The sequence below is a fragment of the Bemisia tabaci genome, chromosome 1, assembly GCF_918797505.1.
Source record: "Bemisia tabaci chromosome 1, PGI_BMITA_v3".
NCBI lineage: Eukaryota > Metazoa > Arthropoda > Insecta > Hemiptera > Aleyrodidae > Bemisia > Bemisia tabaci.
The window spans coordinates 39,549,478-39,568,322 of record NC_092793.1 but is presented as its reverse complement, the minus strand read 5'-3'; the positions used below and the strand labels follow the sequence as shown (position 1 = coordinate 39,568,322).

The following is an 18,845-nucleotide window of genomic DNA, read 5'->3' as shown; positions in this document are numbered from 1 at the left end:
TTAAAATATCCTGCTCCAGACGCAATTTTAAAAGTTTCGATGGGGGGGGGGGTGGGAGATTTCGAAGGGGTTCCCACAATTTGTCGGGGGGGGGGGGGGGGGCAAATTTGGGTTCTCGTTTAGGACCCTCTATGGATAAGGGAGGGAAAAACTTCTGCTCTCAAAACCGAATAAAATCCCAAAAGACTGATTTTTCTGCGAATGCAAAAAAGATGTCAGGCGGCTTGTACCCACAGAAAAAGTGGCCAACGATGTACAATAATACATGAACTAAAACACTAACGACTAGGACAATGCCTCATTTTCAGAGGAGGGAACTGAAATCACGAACTCAGAGGAAAGTATCGTCCCAGTTAATTCAGTCCCTGTGCAACTTATGCCAGCTCTCTTGGAATCATCTTAACAGGAGATCATTAAGGAAGAAGCGAGCCTATCAAAAATTTAAAAACCAAAATTACGGCAGGGAAAGCATTCCGGCTTTGAATTCATTAAATAGCATATATAATTTTAAAATTTCTTAGCGTGCTCACTTGCACTTGATGAAAAAAAAAATTACACAAAAGTGAGTACGCTAAGAAATTTTAAAATTTCACTTTGGGAGTCCATGGGGCAGAGACTGTATATGATATGCTTCGATAGCTCATAAAGGCACGCATCACGTCAAGTGTCAGGAGGCCGGATCGATTCATCGCGGACACTGGCTTCAAATCTGAATGGGATTCCCCTTTCTTTTGTTCTGCGATCACAACTCAGGTAGACAAATGCGATGGTCAAGCAATGCGGATTAAATCTTGACTTTTGAGGGATCTATCCAGTAGTGATCATTAGATCCTGAGTTAAATACCATTGCCCGGCAATAATATACAAATCCATGCGGTCGATAGCATTCTCCGATGTTCGCTAATGAAATCCAATCTTTTGAGTTAACTAGCCGGCCCTGGCAAGTTCGCTCAAAATATCTGATATTTGAATTTGCCACGTAAATCAGACTACCGCTATCTCGCTGTGCGGCGCTTCCATTCCCACTGCTATTCGTTATCTATTCTAATTATCATTACAATCCTTCTCTTTTTCTCCTTCTCCTCCTCCTCCTCCTCCTCCTCCTCCTCCTCCTCCTCCTCCTCCTCCTCCTCCTCCTCCTTCTTCTTCTTCTTCTTCTTCTTCTTCTTCTTCTTCCTCTTCTTCTTCTTCTTCTCAAACGATCTTTGCATCGACAACAAATCGGTGCAAACTGTTTAAGGGACTCAGAAACTCGTAAGTTTTAAACACACAGTTTCAAGAAAAATTGTTTAAAAATAGTTTTAATAAAGTCCTTTTATAGTGTGCAGTTTTAAAATATAATATCAATTATTAAAATTACATCAGTAAAGAAATTGAAACGTGTGAATTTACTGTAACTTTTTACGACTTAATCTGCTTAAAGAAATTGAGAGAAAAAAACATAATAATGCTTCAAACTTGAGACTTCTTTTTCAAAAATCTGTTACTGGAACATTTTTCCTTTGAAAGATATACCAAAAGGGTTATTCTAATTATTACTTATTGACGAATTTTTTAGGAGTTTGTAAAAAGTGCTTCATGTGTTCGCATTCACTATTACTCGGTCAAATCATATTCACAGCGTTGTTTATACTTTTGATGGTAGTACCCTCCTCTCTACCATGACCGCGTTTCCGGAATTATTGGTTTTAATTTATTGGGTTTTATTTATTGTTTTTTTAATTTATTTATTTTTCATGCGAAAAATTTGGCAGAGCTTAGAAAAAACAAATTTCTTGTTTTAGAAAAGATACCGGTAGGTTTGCGTTTTTTCTTTCTCCCGACATGTAGATTCATACATATGAAACAAAATTTTCATTGCAAACACAGTTTAAAGTTTTCTTTTACAATGAAGTGCGCAGAAGAATAAAACCTTACTCCTCCATCATTTATTCATCTTTCGTGTTTTTGGTTTTCTTCTTGCCAATTCTCAATACGTACCTTGTTATTGTTACCTCGCGTCATTTTCGTGTTATTTCCGGGCCTAATGATACCCATTACATCCCTATTCTCTTTAATATATTAAGTACCTTCCCTGAGATTTCAGCCACTTTCGAAAATGATAATTCATTGGAGCCTTTAAGTTAATAGATCACGATATTGCTTTTTAGTGCCCACAGATGCGGTAATTAATTAGTGTCAAAGTGATGGGCTGTTGATAGAATACGTTATAATCTAGGAAGGGAGGGGCTGAGCTGCCGTGATAGCGAAGATGGCAGTAAGTGCCAAAGTGAAGTTTTGGAAAAACCGGCTCAAAAGCATCTGACCGGAAAATGTTATTAAAAGAAGCCTCCGTTCTTTCTCAAATTATCGCGAATCGTCCGAAAGACTCCTAGAAATCGTTTGGATGATTAAAAATGGACGGATTTTATTTAAAATACATGAAGAGGGTCATTTTCATTTTCATGCTAGGTTATTGTTGGGCGAGACAGCCATGAGTGCTATCTACTGCATGCTTTCGTGGTTGCGTTTTGGTCACACACAACTAACACATTTTCAGGTTCAAAATTGATAGAAGAGGGCGGCACTTTACTTGAAAGCACTGTCTTCATTGGCTCTCTAGAGGAACGTGTCACTTTCTGCTGTCTGGCCTGAAACGACGTCATTTTTTGCGCACTTGCGGCTTTCTCATATGTCTCGTTTCCATGAAAATAAGATCAATTTTGCTGTTCTAGCTATTTCTGTGATTTCATCTAAAATAGATTGGAAGAATATTGAAGGAGCCTTGATTTCAAAAATTTGACACTTACTGCTTTCTACGCTATGACGGCAGTGAGGAGAGCGTTAGACGATTTCGTTTTTACATCTTGAAGGATTGGGACCAACGTCATTAAAGCTAGGCAAGCGGGGAAGGGGGCGGTTCGGAAACTCCGAATTCAGCGTTACGTATTTTCTGAACCATACCTAATCCCACAGTGATCAAATACAGCATTTTTGGCGTTAATGGTACCACTGAGACTATTTCATGGCCCAAAAAATATGCGAGAGGAACTGTAGACGCACCTCTCTCTCGACAGCAAGACCATGTTAAACATATTAGCAAAAGCGTATTAAATCGTAGATTATGACATTTTCTCTTTATTTTCTCATATGGTGTAGTATTTTGATTGAATTTTTTGCTTCTCAAAAAATCTTTCAGACGGGTCCTCCATCAGATCAGTTCTCCGCCCCCATTACTGGACGTGATGCACTTCTCTCTGAAATATTGAAGCATATCATAGCGACAGCTAAAGTGTGACAGCACGTACCTCCTTTGCGGTGTCTCGAAATCTCCACTTATAATTTATTTTTTCAAGAAGGAACAAGTCAGCTTCATAGCTTGATATCTATGCAAAATATTCAAATAACAGAGAACATTTTTAAAGAAGTTTTGATAAAACTACCTTGAATATAGGATTCCATGAAAAAAATGAAGTATGAATGGGAGTCTACAATCTCGCTAACAGAGATATGCGGTCTCGCACTTTAGGCATTGATATATAATCTCTGGGCAGGTGAACACAGCACAATAACAAATCTTAACTTAATTTACGTCTGTATTAGATAAATAAGCAAACGACTAAAATATAAAAAATTTGTGGTTGATCGCACAGCCAGTTCCTGGTTGATTTTTCTTGAACCACCGAGTCTAACGTGAACTGTCTATTAGAAATTAGAATACACGGAAGCACACGACACAAATTCATGGATTTTCCTCTTTTCCGACAGTTTTTCCAAAGAATAATTTGAGGCGACTCTTTATTTCAGGAGCTTTTTCTGTACATATTTTCTTCTTATGCTTAATTTAAACTTTTTGCTGCTATTGGATCGCACAGTTATTCAAATATTTTTTTTTCTTGTTATTTTACTTTATATTACAGCTCAAGAGCTTGAACAGGCAGCACATTTTTTTCGGCAGAAAGATTTTGAGGTATATTCCCAGACAGCTCAAGTGGCAGTTCAAATGTGGATTAAAATGCACGATTTGACAAAATATCGTCGCTTGGCTAACATAAAGGCATAACTGCACATTGAAATGAGCCCGAAAAAGCTTTGAAATATATGGAAGACAGGGTTCATTGTAGAGTGTAATTACGCTCTTATGTCAGGTAGGTGACGATATGCATTCCTTCAACGAAAGACAGTGGCCGGCTGCTCATGTGTCAGTTTGTGCATTTAATTCCGTATTCAACCGGCCAATTTGGCCATTTATTTCCGGGCGAACAACCACTAGCCCTCGATTGCTGAACGAGAGATAGAATCGGACGAAATCTGGTCAGCCGCCGCCCCACAGTGCAGTGTCCAATGGAAATGAGTCAAATTTTCAAACATATGAAATGAAAAAAGTAATGAGATATGCAAAAAAAGGGGACATTGGTAGTATCATTTTCAATGTTTGTTTACTGATTTGCATCGAATTGGCGTAAGGGGAGGTGATGATATTTAAGCTTCGCGCGCGGTGACCGGTAGCCGACAGCGCGGTACGCGTTTCGATCCCCGTCCAGATTTCAATACCGAGGGAATTCCCGGTACAGTTTCCTCTTGATACCTAAGGCCGAGACAACTCCGATATGAGCTATTGCGGTCTCTGCCATGGGGTAGGAAAGAGGGCTATGTTTAGTTGATACAACCCCGAACTATAGTTCTTGGTACTTGGATGAGCAAGAGAGTGGAGTGGTTGTGTGGATTGCACTGCCCCGAAAAATGCCTTATGAGACGGTAACTTTGGCAACGCCGGGCGCGGTTTACTTGAGTAAACTCTAAATGAAATTTTCTATCACTCACAAAATCTTTTCGGATGTGAAAAATAGAGTGAAAATGGAGTCTTCCTCGCTGAAAATGAAAATAGATTGTTCGAGCTCCTGGAGAAATATACCGTTTATTTATATTCTTAGGGCTTGTTAGAGGCTGATGCAAAAATTGACTCAAAGTTTCTGTTTTAATTTCTAAACTAAAATAGCTATTGAAATGATTTTGGTCTCATTTTTAAGGTGGTGTAATTTACCATAGTTTGAATAAGAGGTATTCAAAATAAGTTTACTCGTTTTCCTAACCGAGTAAGGCTCCATTTCTTCTTTTTTTTTCCTTTAAGACTAATAACACTAGAGTCAATCTGTAAAAATTACAGTATTTGTAGTACTCTCAGGTCTCTAATGAGCATTACATTTTTAAATTTGACCCTTAGGTTCTAGAGAAAATCAGCTTTTGGTTTCGGTTGCATTCTAATTACAATCAGCTATTGACGACCGGCGCAAGACAAGCCATTGACGAGGAGACAAAGTACAAAAAATCGATTTTTATCACACTAAAGCTCATTAGAAAGTTGAAAATATGAATAAACTAAAAAGTACCGTGTCGCCTTAGAAATGGAAGTGTTTACTATTGCTTCTCAACCTTAAAAACCACCTCTCTGCGTTTGGTGCAGGGCTAAGGTTGCAACCTGTATTGAGGCTGAAGGTAGCTTTTTTGGTTGGTTCAACAATTACTCCATGCAGTTTGTGAATATAACTCTTTATTCACCTAAGTTCGTATCTACTAATAAGCAAGAAAGAAGAAAAACAGTAAAAGAGACACCCCTCAGTCTAGTACTGGTACTCATTAGAGCAAAAAAAAAGGACGCCGCACACCTCTTATCCCGGGAAGCTGTACCATGACCGAATGCTAATTGATATATGTCATTCGATTCTCCTCAAGATGCTGATCAAAATTAATTATTAATTATAAATTGATTATAACTGTGCCAATTTTCGACGATGCACCGTTTTCGCAAAAAAAGCTAAGAGAAGATTCAATTATTCGGCGACAATGAATAAAAAAGAACAAAGCATTTGAGAACAGGCCGGATGTAAATAAGGAAAAAACGTAGGACGTGTCCGTCTTTTTATCTGTATACCTGCCAACTCTGGGGCTATCTCCCTCCGCTCTCGTCCGGTTGACGCCCGACTTTCCTGTTCTTATGCTCCTCAGGAATCTGATTTGGATGGTCGAGCAAAACAGCGTGCGGAATCCGAGATAAGACTGCCGGTCGGTGCGGGAGTTCCCCTGATTTGTTCACTCGAGTACTGAAATGAGGAATCTTTCTGGCTTTTCATCGCCGAATAATTGAATCTTCTCTTAGGTTTTTGGCGAAAACGGTGTATCGTATAAAGTTGGAGCAATTATAACTTTTGATCAGCATCTTGAGGAGAATCGAATGACAAAAATAAACTAGCATTCGGTCTTGGTGCAGCTTCCCATAACAGGTGTGCAGGGTCCTTTTTGACTGTAATTGAAATTTTTCGGAATTTCTTGGCTTTGTTTTGGTATCAGCCTCTTATAAGCCCTGAACATATAACAAAACGATATATTTCTCAAGGAGCTCAAACAATCTACATTCATTTCAAGTGAGGAAAACATCATTTTTACTCTATTTTTCAAATCCAAAAAGACTTCGTGAGCAACAGAAAATTTCATTTAACTTTTACTGAAATAAACCGTGCAGGGTGCCGTCTCGTTCCGCTCTATGGACAAGCTTGATAAACGAAATTGTAGTATGTTGAATCTACTCATTATTTGGAAGGATATACATACGTTAAAGAATAATTTTAGAAAAATAGTTACAAGCAAAAAACCATTAAAAAATGAAATTTTGAAAATTTTGGATTTTTTTTGAGAACCCGGCAGTGAGCGCAATTTTCATCAGAAAAAATTTCAGATCAGGTTTAAAATGACCGAAATTTTATCTGCTTTCAAGTGAGATCCACATACCTAGTCATGAAGGCAACGGTTTTTGCGATAATCGCCGAAAAACGGGAGAAAATGACCGATTTTTTAGTTATTTCGATTTGAGGAGGGGGGGGGGGGGTTCCCAAAGGAGTTCCCATAATTTGTCGAGGGAGAAAATTTGGGTTCTCCTATAGGACCCTCTATAGATGAGAAATCAGGTGAAAAAAAAAGTTCTGCTCTGAAAACGTGCAAAAGTAGCAGAACAGTGAGGAGAAATAACCGATTTTTGACAGTTTTTTCAATGGGCCTGTTGCAAGGTGCAGGGATTCGCAAATTGATGCCTGATTCCTATGGCAAATTTCGCGAAAAGAACGATGGCGCTACTAAAAAAACTTGAAATGACTTCTCAAACTCAAAAAAAGCTGTTTTTGGAACCGACCCATTCGAAACGGTCACTTTTACGTGGTAACGGACCCGCCATACTTCTGACGTGAAATGGTTCGACAGACCTGGTCTTTTCATCTCTTACAATGTATTTTCCCATAAGGAATTGGCAGCTGCTTTTCAAATGCAAATATTGAGTCAATCTATGATTTTTTGAACAAAATGGAATTCAGCAACGGATTCCTCGTACGTTTAAATGGTTAGAATCTTCATTAGATAAATAAGAAATGTCGGGATAAACCCTATTTTTAAGGAAGACTGTAGTCGATGGGCGATTGTTTACATCTACTCAATGATAACAGAAATGGACATTAGCTCAATATTTAGCTATTTTCATGAGTTTTTACTTTTTTATCACTATTTGGAGGTAAGTTTCTTTTGCAAATCATTTGTTTAGTGCCTTAGGATCATGTTAAAAGCTGTAACGGTACACATTGTTACGTATTAATTCAGAACACACTGCAGCAGTCCAATGCTCAAACCTGGATGTAGCGAGTCAGTTGTTATTTCTTAATATTTCACCCTTCAATGTTTCACTGAAGACACCAAAATGATAGTATCAATCATTGATGATAAAAAAAACTTACCTTTGACAATACTGATGAGATGAGGAGACCGGTATGTTTTAGATGGAGGCAAAGAAAGTAGACGTAGGATCCTTCTGCGGTTACCAGACTTATCGACAAATTTTTCTGTTTAGTGTTACATTGAAAACACACAGGATTTTAAAGTAACATAAGTTTATAAAACGTTCTGAATGATATTGAGATGTTTCTTGAAGAGTTAAGAATGATTTACACGCATTGAGAGAACATCTTTGGTTTGAGCGTAAGACTGCCGCAGTGTGTTCTGAATTAATACGTAACAATGTGTACCGTTACAGCTTTTAACATGATCCTAAGGCACTAAACAAATGATTTGCAAAAGAAACTTACCTCCAAATAGTGATAAAAAAGTAAAAACTCATGAAAATAGCTAAATATTGAGCTAATGTCCATGTCTGTTATCACTAAGTAGATGTAAACAATCGCCCATCGACTACAGTCTTCCTTAAAAATAGGGTTTATCCCGACATTTCTTATTTATCTAATGAAGATTCTAACCATTTAAACGTACGAGGAATCCGTTGCTGAATTCCATTTTGTTCAAAAAATCATAGATTGACTCAATATTTGCATTTGAAAAGCAGCTGCCAATTCCTTATGGGAAAACACATTGTAAGAGATGAAAAGACCAGGTCTGTCGAACCATTTCACGTCAGAAGTATGGCGGGTCCGTTACCACGTAAAAGTGACCGTTTCGAATGGGTCGGTTCCAAAAACAGCTTTTTTTGAGTTTGAGAAGTCATTTCAAGTTTTTTCAGTAGCGCCATCATCGTTTTACGCTAATTTAAAGGTTTTTTGAAGGGTCAAAAATAGTGATTCTGAGGCAGATTTTTGCAACTCATACGAGAACGTCTGATGTCCAACGCCCTTTTTACAGTATTACTCAGCACTCACTTGGTAGGAGTTGGGATGGGAAACAGTTTGTTGCCTTTTCTACAAACCTTTACTAAGATAAAATGCTTTGATAATCTTCAAAACACCGATTCTAAAGGCCTCCAACAGTATTTTGCGGCCTACCAAAAGTTGATTTTTTGGACATCAGACGTTTTCGCAAACATTGATTCAAATAAAAACTTGATAGAGCCCTGTAAAGTATGTTCAGTCCAACGCCCCATCTTGGATTTTTAAGTTAGAAAAATTAATTTATTACTTTGCAGGCAACAGACTCAAAAGCATCCTTATCAGCAATCCGATATAACGCTCAAACATTGCATTAAAAATTTATAGATTCACCTTGGACTTGAATAAAAAATAATCGGTATTCATTGGGACGTTTTGATTCCAAAAGTATGCGCAAATTTCAAGTATTTAATGGATAAAAGTAAAATTGCAATGTCAGCAAAGGTGTTTTTTAAAATAATTTCGGGCAGTCTTCTATTGAAGAAAACAAAAATTCAGCAGATAAGGTAGCAAATATCGGTGACAATTTAAGGTCCGATGTTCGTCGCAGATCTCACAAGAAATTTTCTCATTTTCAAAAAAAGAAAAAAACAACAAAAAAAACCGGCGCTCCGCTTCGCTCCGCGCCGGTTTTTGGGGGGGCCTCGCCCCCCCAAGCCCCCCCAGGACGCGCGCCTCGCGCGCGTTTTTTAGTTTGAGTGTCCGGCCTCAGTTGTTCTGTCTTTTAAGTGACCCGCGCGTCCACCGCGGGAAGAGTGTATTTTCCGAAGGGAGGGGCGGGGGCGGGGAGCTATCAATCTTTGGAGGTTGGATTTACGTTTACACTGTTGGAGGCATTGATTACTCGAATAAGGACTTCATGTCGCCAGATTACAACAACAATCCTCATGTAATGTCTGATATGAAAAAATGTCAACAAACGCTGCGGCAAGCTTGAATGACGATGGATGAATCTCCATAACCCAGTGTGCGACAACATTGCCGTCTTGTCCACCAATTATCAGTCTGTAACCCACTGTGCGGCAATATAGCCATCAGTTCATCAGTTCGTGACCCACTGTGTGACAATATTGCCGTCTTGTCCGCCAATTTTCAGTTCGTGACCCACTGTGTGACAACATTGCCGTCTTGTCCACCAACTTTCAGTTCGTGACCCACTGTGCGACAACATTGCCGTCTTGTCCACCAATTTTCAGGTCGTGACCCACTGTGCGGCTTCCCTTCTTTTGCCGCACACCCCCCGCCTAAAACTTTCAAAGCTCGCCATTTTTAAACGGCTCGACCGATTTCGCTCAAATTCAATACCAGCCTAGAACTAAGTAAGATCTTCCTTCTGTAAAAATTTCGGGGGGAAAGCTTTTAATTTGCGCGAGTTATGGCGCCCACAAAATTGAACCTCCCCCCACTTCTCGCCCCCACCATTCGAAATGTAATACTTCGATCTCCATCTTTTTTTCGCAGAATGGTAGTCCTGTTCCTCTTCTTTACATCGCAAAAAGTTTCACTCGGAAATTTTTTAAAATGAGAGAAATATAACCAAGCAAAAATCGGAAAAACCACGATGAGTCGAATATATATATATGTGTGTGTGTGTGTGTGTGTGTGTGGGTGTGTGTGTGTGTGTGTGTGTATGTATACACATGAATTCAAACGGCATGCATATTCGTAATCTACAACCCATGATCGATGCTCATTACATGGTCTTTGGTCCAGGTCTGACATCAGGGGAGAACGCAATAGTGTATTTCCTTCGGAAAATACACTAAAAACCTGCTAACATACCATGCGAGCCATAAACTGATAAAACACGTCGTTTGGTTGATTCGTGTTGGGATTAGTGCCTGTAGGAGTAGTTTGCGTTGATGGAGATGTTGCGGTGGTGGCCGTACTGCTGTTAGTTGTCGAGGTAGTGTTAGAGCTTTCACTTGGAGCAGTTGCTTCTGGAATTGTTTCCCCAGTTGTTGGCGAGGCTCCTGAGCCTGGAGGTGATAAAATGCTGGAAAAAAAATCACAATTGAATTCTATCAATTCATCGCGAGTGGGCCATGAATGTGTGTATCATAAATTTACACAGATTTCATTCCTCTCTTTATACAAGATACCTTTACTCTCAGCAAAAAAAGTTGGTGCACAGGAACATTTTTTCATTGAGAAACATACCAAAATCTGTAAAGTCCTCAAATTGACTAAGGTTTTTTTGTGAGCTGGAAGTGAGAATTAAAATGGTCGAAAACCGCTATTTTTTTTTACCAACCTTAGTTGAATTTTTAAAGTCTTAATGCCTCCATAATATTCTATGTATAATTTTGATGAGGAAATATGTATTGTGGTTCCAAATTTAGTACCCTATCCAGTGGTCCATCTACAGGTTAAGATCTTGGAGTTGGAAACTCTGGGAAATTTTAAATTTAGGCTTAACATTTTGGAGGATGAAAAAAAAAAAAAAAAAAAAAAAAAAAAAAAAAAAAAAAACAATAAGAGAAATATGATATTTTGAGAAAGGAAACAAAACAATGTTTAAACTTGAAGAAATGTACCTTTCCACTAAGCCAGGCGCTGAAGTGCTAAGCCTTCCATAGGCACTCTGAAGTTGCTGAAGAGCAGACAAAGCCTCTGGATTTGCGATCACATTTTGAATTTCTGGGTTTTGTAACTGTTGTAGAACGTTAGGCAGCACATCTAGATATCGATTCTAAGACAGTAAGAAATTCACAACACAAAGCAATAATTTTCATGAGTGAAGAGAAAACACAAGTGCAACAATGTTAAGCTCTTCATTGAGAATGATAGTTTCTCGGGTTTCTAGTTGCATCTGTTACTCGAAAACGTTCCACACTAAAAAGAACCCCGCACAATCCTTGTGGAAAATGGCTCTTTCTACAGTCTGATGAAACTTGGACATGTTGCTCGGCTGGTCATTCTGATCAAAGGTTCTGATGGGCCCAAAGAGATCCCACGAGCGGTTTTCGAAATATTCGCCGTTTTCTGTGCGCAAATTGAGGTTACGCTAGCTTCACCATTGTGCAGTGCTTCTTGTTCCCTTTACTTCCAGTCCACTCCGGCCGCTCTCTGCTTCCCCGGTACTCATACCCGAGGCTCGGACTCCGACGCTCACGGTGATAAGACCACCCGGCTCGGCGACGATGAGCAAAGCCTCGTGAGCGTCGGAGTCCGAGCCTGGGGCATGGGTGCTGACTGCTGGGGAAGCGGAGGGCGGCCAGTGTGGACTGGAAGGGAAGGGTACAAGAAGCACCGCACAATGGTAAGGCCAGCGAAACCTCAATTTACGCACAGAAAACGGCGATTATTTCGAAAATATTAGGCCCATGAGAACTTTTGATCAGAATGACTAGCTGAGCAACATATCCAAGTTTCATCAGATTGTAGAGAGACCCATTTCTCGTAAGGATAGTGCGGGGTTCTTTTCATTTGAAAAAGAGCTGCAAAAAAACTGAGAAATACTTCAAACTTGAGGCTAACAGAATGTCCGTGAAGTTAGCACCCCACTTTTAAAATGTTTAAATTTTCTCTTTTGCTCATCATTGGTTTACGTCAAAAATCACTTTCTATTTTTTTTTTTTTTTTGCTCAGGCTGGTACTCCCCAAAAATTGAACTTAAACTTTCACAGAGGTCATTGACCCCCCAGTTTCGTCCGATTGACCTGAAATTGGTGTCAAACAGTGCAGAATCATACTCCCACCTTTGTTCAGGCTATCGTTTTCTTTGCTCACCCCCCCCCCCCCCCCAAACGAATGGCAGCATTTTGGGGGACATCAAAGGCACCACCTCAGTATCGTCCAATGCACAGTGGGACGATCAGGGTAAAACCTCAGACATGGGGTGTCCTCTTGTTTTGAAAAATAATGGGATAGAATGTGTTTCTAAGGATCCATATTAAATGAATCTAGTATTGGTTTAATGGTTTTGTCAAACGCTTTTGCCCCCTGGACTCATGAAGCTGATATTCTCTGTATTGGCAGATTTTGCTCTGTTTTCCAAGGTCAGTTTCCAAAGTTACCTGCCTCTTCAAATGGCATTAATTGACACGAATATGAATGCTTGGACCTTATTCTAGAGTGTATGAAGAACTTATTAGAGTATATATACTTTTTTTTTGCCCTTCGATATTTTTCTGAATGTAAAATGTTCGAAATTATTAACCTATAATGACTGATTAATAATCATGGAAATATAAATTGAGGGTGACAAATTGCTGAGTTCTTTTCAAGTAACTTAACATTTAAATCAACTAAATTTTGCAATGAAGAAGCACTATTTCTGGTTCATTTCAAGCATATTGTACATGTCCTAAGATTCCCAGGCTGATATGTGCTTTGTTGGATAAGCAAGAAACATTGGTTTCTTTTTGACAAAATTTAGTCCAACTGTTACGCTGTAAGTAAGGAAGTATACTATGTGTTTGTTAAAGAAAAATGAAACTAATCATTTATGATAGTTAGGGGATGTTACATGAAATCTATCATGTATGACGATGAGGTATTTAATTCATCATTCAGTAACAGCATAGCCCTTCAGGCAAAAAAAAAAAATAAAAGTGATGGATAACACGTACTCTAAGTAGTCTCACCTTTAAAGGTGGGCAAATGATTCTGCGTCGTTCGACGCCAATTTCAGTTCCATTGGACGAAACTGGGTGGTGCCTTGAATGTCCCCCAAAATGCCAAAATGCCAAAATGCGTTTCGGGGGATAAGTGGGGGGGGGGAGCAAAGAAAACGATGCCCTGAGCAAAGATGGGCAAATCATTCTGCGTCGTTTGACGCCAATTTCAGTTCCATCAGACGAAAGTGGGGTGCTGCCTTTCATGTGACTCAAAACGCCAGGCCGCACTATGGAACGAGTCAATGGGAGAGGTCGGACATAGCATGCTGCGCATCGAACGTTCCATAATTATCAGGATTTTATCTACCAAATGTTCGCCGAACTCACAGGCCTCATGTAATTTTCATCGTAGATTTCATTTATGATAGTATTTTTACATTTTGACCAACAAAAAACCATATTTATACGTATTTCAGGAGAACTACTACTGACTGTCATCAAATATTAGCTAAATGTTCAACTTCATCAATAAATGTTTTTCATCACTTCCGGTGATTAAGATAATATATGGCTCTGTTATCTGTAAAAAGCAGCAATTTGAGAAGTTTTAATTCTTTTTACTTCTAGAATTTGAAAACATAAAGGGGATGGGGGAAGGGGGACCGAAGGGACCTTTAGTCGGGAATGTTTGGATAAGAATAAGTTATTTACCCGAATCGATCTGTTAACAATACTAATGTTGATTTTTCATTATCCCTTCCCTCAAATTGTTTGTCATTTTCAAAGTCAATCAGTGGCAGTATGCTGCCCGATCGTAAAAAGAGATAACAGATTTGTATGAATCTAGCGCACGCCCTGAAGTCGCGGATGAGAGTCGCGCACAGCTGCAGTGTATAACCGATAAGGTGATTTCACAGCCGTAGTAGCAGATGATGGCAGCTAAGTTTAGTATCATTCTAACAGGTCCTGCAAATATCCCGAAATGGTGAAAAGGTTGATGTTCTTCATCTAAGTTCGTCTTAAACTCTCTATGACATTTTTGTGATGGGTGCCTCTAAACGGACATTATGAGCTAAGAAAAGGAAGGAAAAAAAAAGAATTATTTTCTCCAGGCTCTGTAAAGTAGGAATCAATTGTTAGAATCGCTCTTCGTGCACACTCGGTCATCTGAGCATAAAGGACGACGCCGCGACGGATTCGAGAGGTAAGGGTAGCTCAAAATCGCGGCATTTACCGATAGTGACGTCACACGCAAAATGGGAGTTGGTTTTAACACTGAACGTGGTGAATTATTATTCTCAGGAGTCCTGCAAATGTTCCTGTACAAAAAATACCTTGAAAGATATTGGTAATAATAACTGAATCCCTACTTTCTTGAATATTTTTATTTTGCTATTTGTGAGATGAATGCCAATAAAGCGAATTATGGAGGGGGGGGGATCTTAAAAATGTGGAAAATATTCTTCAAGCTCCACAAATAGCAATCAACCGTTGAAATTGCAGATAAGGCTGCCTGACCGTAAGCAGCAATGACATTTTCGTGAGGGAAGCGTAGCGCATGACCGCGAAATTCAACAGATAAAGTGGCTTCACAGTCAAAGTGGCAGATAGTGGCAGCTGATTTTTGTTAATTATGATTCTCAAGGGTTCTACGAATGTCCCCATACAAAGGAAAGCTTGGCACTCCTTGGCACAACTATTTAGATTTTTACATAAACTTTTTTTCGGGATTTTTGAAATGGGTACCTTTGAAGGGGCGTTATGGCCTTAAAAAATAATATAAAAATACGTTTTGTAGTGGAAAATGTTCTCCAGACTCTCAAGATTAGCATTAAATCATTGAAATTTACATTAGTGGTTGTTGTGATAAATAAGATGCGGTAGGAATAATCATAGATAACTCAGCTGAAATTGAAATTCGCGTGATACCCATGTTTGGGGGGCTATGGCATGGCAAAAGGAAATTATTTGCCCCAAAGTAGTACCAGATCCTCTAAATATAAACCTTAAGGATCACTTTTAAGCTGGCAGACATGGGGTTGGCCGAAATCGCCTATGTTCGACCTCTACCATTGACTCGTTCCACAGTGCGCCGCGCCGGCCGCCGCACGGTGGATCGAGTCAATGGTAGAAGTCAGTCATGGGCGACGAAAAAAAAGTAGGATTTTAAATATTTTTTCTTGGTTTCCTAGTAATTAAGCTTCCAAAGTGAATGTATCCACGGTTCAAGGGTCTTTGAACCCTTCTACTTTGACATGCGGGTTGCCCAAAGCTGACATTGCAGGTGGTATCAAAGAGGTTGTTCCAAAAACATGTTGTTGAGGGGCTTAAGAAAGCCTATAAAAAAAAACACAGTGTTGTTGAGGGGCCTGTGAAGCCGCCCTCTCTTACTCCTCAAGTAATGTGTTTGAGTCAAGTTCTGCAAAATTCTTCTTTATGTAAGACGCTTATGGTCCTATTTGCCGAAAATAACGTGAAAAATAAGCTATCAAGGATCCCATTTTCCATGGTCATGAAAAAGTGTGTCAAAATCGTATTAAAACTCGTTATTCGGCTGAAATATGCTCAAAAATGGAATCTACGACGAAAAATACACTTAGAAGGTACAGGAAAGTTGCTCTATTCTGAGGTCGGGAAATCTCTGTAATCAGAGAAAATAAGACGCGTAATGCGCGATGACCGACCCCTCCCATTGACTGGATCCACCGTGTGCTGCTGCCAGGGGAAATAAGGAATGAGCAGCAAAAATGAAGGGCTCAGCATAGGTTAGAAAACGCTTCTGCGTCGTTTGAGACCACTTTCAGGTCCATTGGACGAGATTGAGGTGCTGGGGTCAACGACCTCCTTGAAGGTTTAAGTTAAATTTTTGGGGATTAAAAGCCTGAGCAAAAAAACTTAAAGTAATTAAATTGATGGTGGGAGGTAGAAATGATAAGCAATGACGAGAAAAACAGAAAATTTGAACATTTTTAAAGTGGGGTGCTAACTTCACGGACATGCTATTGGACCATGGGCTAGCCAGGGACCCCCCTTCCCCAAGGGTGCTTGAAAAAAACCCGATTTTCGAAAATTGGTACTCCCCAGGCTGACATCTCTTCTTTACACTATTAAAAGGCCCTATGCAGAATTCCAACCCTAAAATCGAATTATTACGGGTCCTGCAACAACCCGAAACATTAACATGGGAAATCCCATGAGGATTTGCCAGAAATTGTTGAATCATGTTTTTTCTCGGGGGTCGCCGCAGTAAAATTCTTCAAAATCATAGAGATCATCCACAGGGTTATTTAAAAATCACCTACCACCCCTGTAACTTTTTTCCAAATTGAGATAAATGTTTCAAACTTTGGGAATGTTCCTCGGTTTAAAGTAGGAACTTTTTGGTCCCACCAAAATTTTAAGGGGCGGGGGCCAACCTTTTTTTTCAAATGGCAACCCCCCTTTTGTGATACCTCATTCAAAAGATAATAAAAAAAGAAAATTTTTGGCGCAAACCGCAGGTCAAAATGTTGATATTTGACAAAATGGCGGAAATTTGGCATCTCCGTTTTGTATCGGCAGATTGGTCTGAAACTCAGAATCCTACGGTTCTTCGGGAAGAGAAGAACGATTCTGGCATTAGTTTTCCAGAAATGAAAGTCCTTTTCAAAATGGCGGCAGATTAAAATGGCGGCTTAGAGCGGGAAGTGGATATTTAGGCTGCTTACCGCCGAATTTGTATGAGACTTGGTATCCGAGGGTATTTCGGCAAGAGAAGAACGAATCTTTCATTGGATTTTTGAAATTTTTGAAAACTGTAAAGTGGCGGCGAAAAAATGACGGAAAATCCATATCAAGGCTGTTTACCGATGGATTTGCACAAAAGTTAATACTCTGGTGGTTTTTGGCTCGAAAAAAATTAATCTTTCATTAGATTTTAGAAACACTGAATATCGTCATAATGGTGACGGCAAAATAACGGAAAATCCGCATCCACCATCGCCATTCGCATTTTTTCTGCCATTTTTAAGTTTTCAAAAAATTCAAAAATCCAATGAAAGATTCGTTCTTCTCGTGCCAAAATACCCCCGGATACCATGTTTCATACAAATCCGACGATAAGCTGCCTGAATATCCAATTCCCGCTCTAAGCTGCCATTTAAACCGCAGCCATTTTGAAAAGGACTGACAATTCTGGAAAACTAATGCCAGAATCGTTTTTCTCGTCCCGAAAAACCGTAGGATTCTGAGTTTCAGACCAATCTGCCGATAAAAAACGGAGATGCCAAATTTCCGCCATTTTGAACTTTAACCAGCCGCCATTTAGTCAAAAATCAACATTTTGACCTGCGGTTTGCGCCAAAAATTTCCTTTCTTTATTATCTTATGAATGAGGTATCACAAAAGGGGGGTTGCCATTGGAAAAAAAAAAGTTAGCCCCCGCCCCTTAAAATTTTGGGGGGACCAAAAAGTTCCTACTTTAAACCAAGGAACATTCTCAAAGTTTCAAACTTCCATCTCAATTAGGAAAAAAAGTTACAGGGGTGGTACATGACCTTTGAATAACCCTGTATGACAATTGTTAAGCTTAACAAACAGTCGCATCTACATTGCCATGATTCAAGATGTCATCTCATATTTAAGTGGTCCGAACAAAACCAATGAACATTTCAGCTTAAAATTTCGTGGAAATAACCTTTGTAAGGGCAACATGCATTGAATTCATTTTAAGGTGGGGATGTTGCTTGGCTGACTTCCAAAAATTTAAAAAAGGTGATGATATACATTGAAACACCGCAATGGAGTTGTGACTGTTCAGCTCAACTCCATCCATTTGATCCAGATTATGTTCACAAATTCATTCTTGACCCACATTGGTTGCATCCCCCACCGAACATTTACATCAAACACTGATTGTGATCAATCAAGTGAAACATATCAGATTGCAAAGGTCTATTGGAAATGTGCCATGAGTGAGCAATATATACCTGTATGTTTGGATTTCCTGCCATTAGAGGATTATTTGCGAGTACTCTCCTGGCAGTGTCAGGATCTGCACTTAAAGCTGACAATGTGGACTGAAAGTAAGGAGTGTTCATTATGTTCTGCATTACTTGTGGATTCGACATCATCTGCTGCATTAAACTCTGCATTGTTTCAGAATTAAAAAGGCCACCCCCTCTATCCAACCAGTTGTCTAGAGGAGGTATTATTCCAGTTGAATCAGTTCCAGTACCGCCGCCTCCACCACTTCCTCCAGTGCTGCCGCCAGTACTACCCCAAGGATTCGGCAGAGGGTCTCGGTTCTCTTGCCCTTGTTGTGGATTACTAACCCCTGAAAAGTAATGGATTCATGATCAAGGTAAATATAAAAATTATTGTTGCAGCACGGTTCGTTTGAACCAAAGTTAAATGAAAAAAAAATATTACCAGAGATTTTCCTTTAGAACCTTAAAATAGGACTTGAACACATTAATTTAAGCCCTAAACGAAAATATGTATTCCGTCGAGCTTTTGGAAAATTAAATCGATTTGAAAATTTTTACTCCTAAATTGGCTGAAAATTGCTAATTTTGGAGCAGATATCCCAGTAGCAGAATGAGGCAATGCTGCTTTTGATGTTTCAGAGTCG

The 18,845-nt window shown here is 39.4% G+C and overlaps 1 protein-coding gene across 2 annotated transcripts in view; it reads right to left on the bottom strand.

The window, feature by feature from the left end:
* Positions 1 to 18,845, bottom strand: part of Ubqn (ubiquilin) — an 85,551-nt gene that overhangs the window by 24,941 nt on the left and 41,765 nt on the right. For both annotated transcript variants that reach the window (XM_072300843.1, XM_072300845.1), the window contains exons 6-8: positions 18,202 to 18,548; positions 11,210 to 11,364; positions 10,455 to 10,668 (exon numbers count right to left, since the gene is read on the bottom strand). In XM_072300843.1, coding sequence (XP_072156944.1) covers positions 10,455 to 10,668; positions 11,210 to 11,364; positions 18,202 to 18,548 — 716 coding nt within the window. The remainder of the gene's footprint in view (positions 1 to 10,454; positions 10,669 to 11,209; positions 11,365 to 18,201; positions 18,549 to 18,845) is intronic.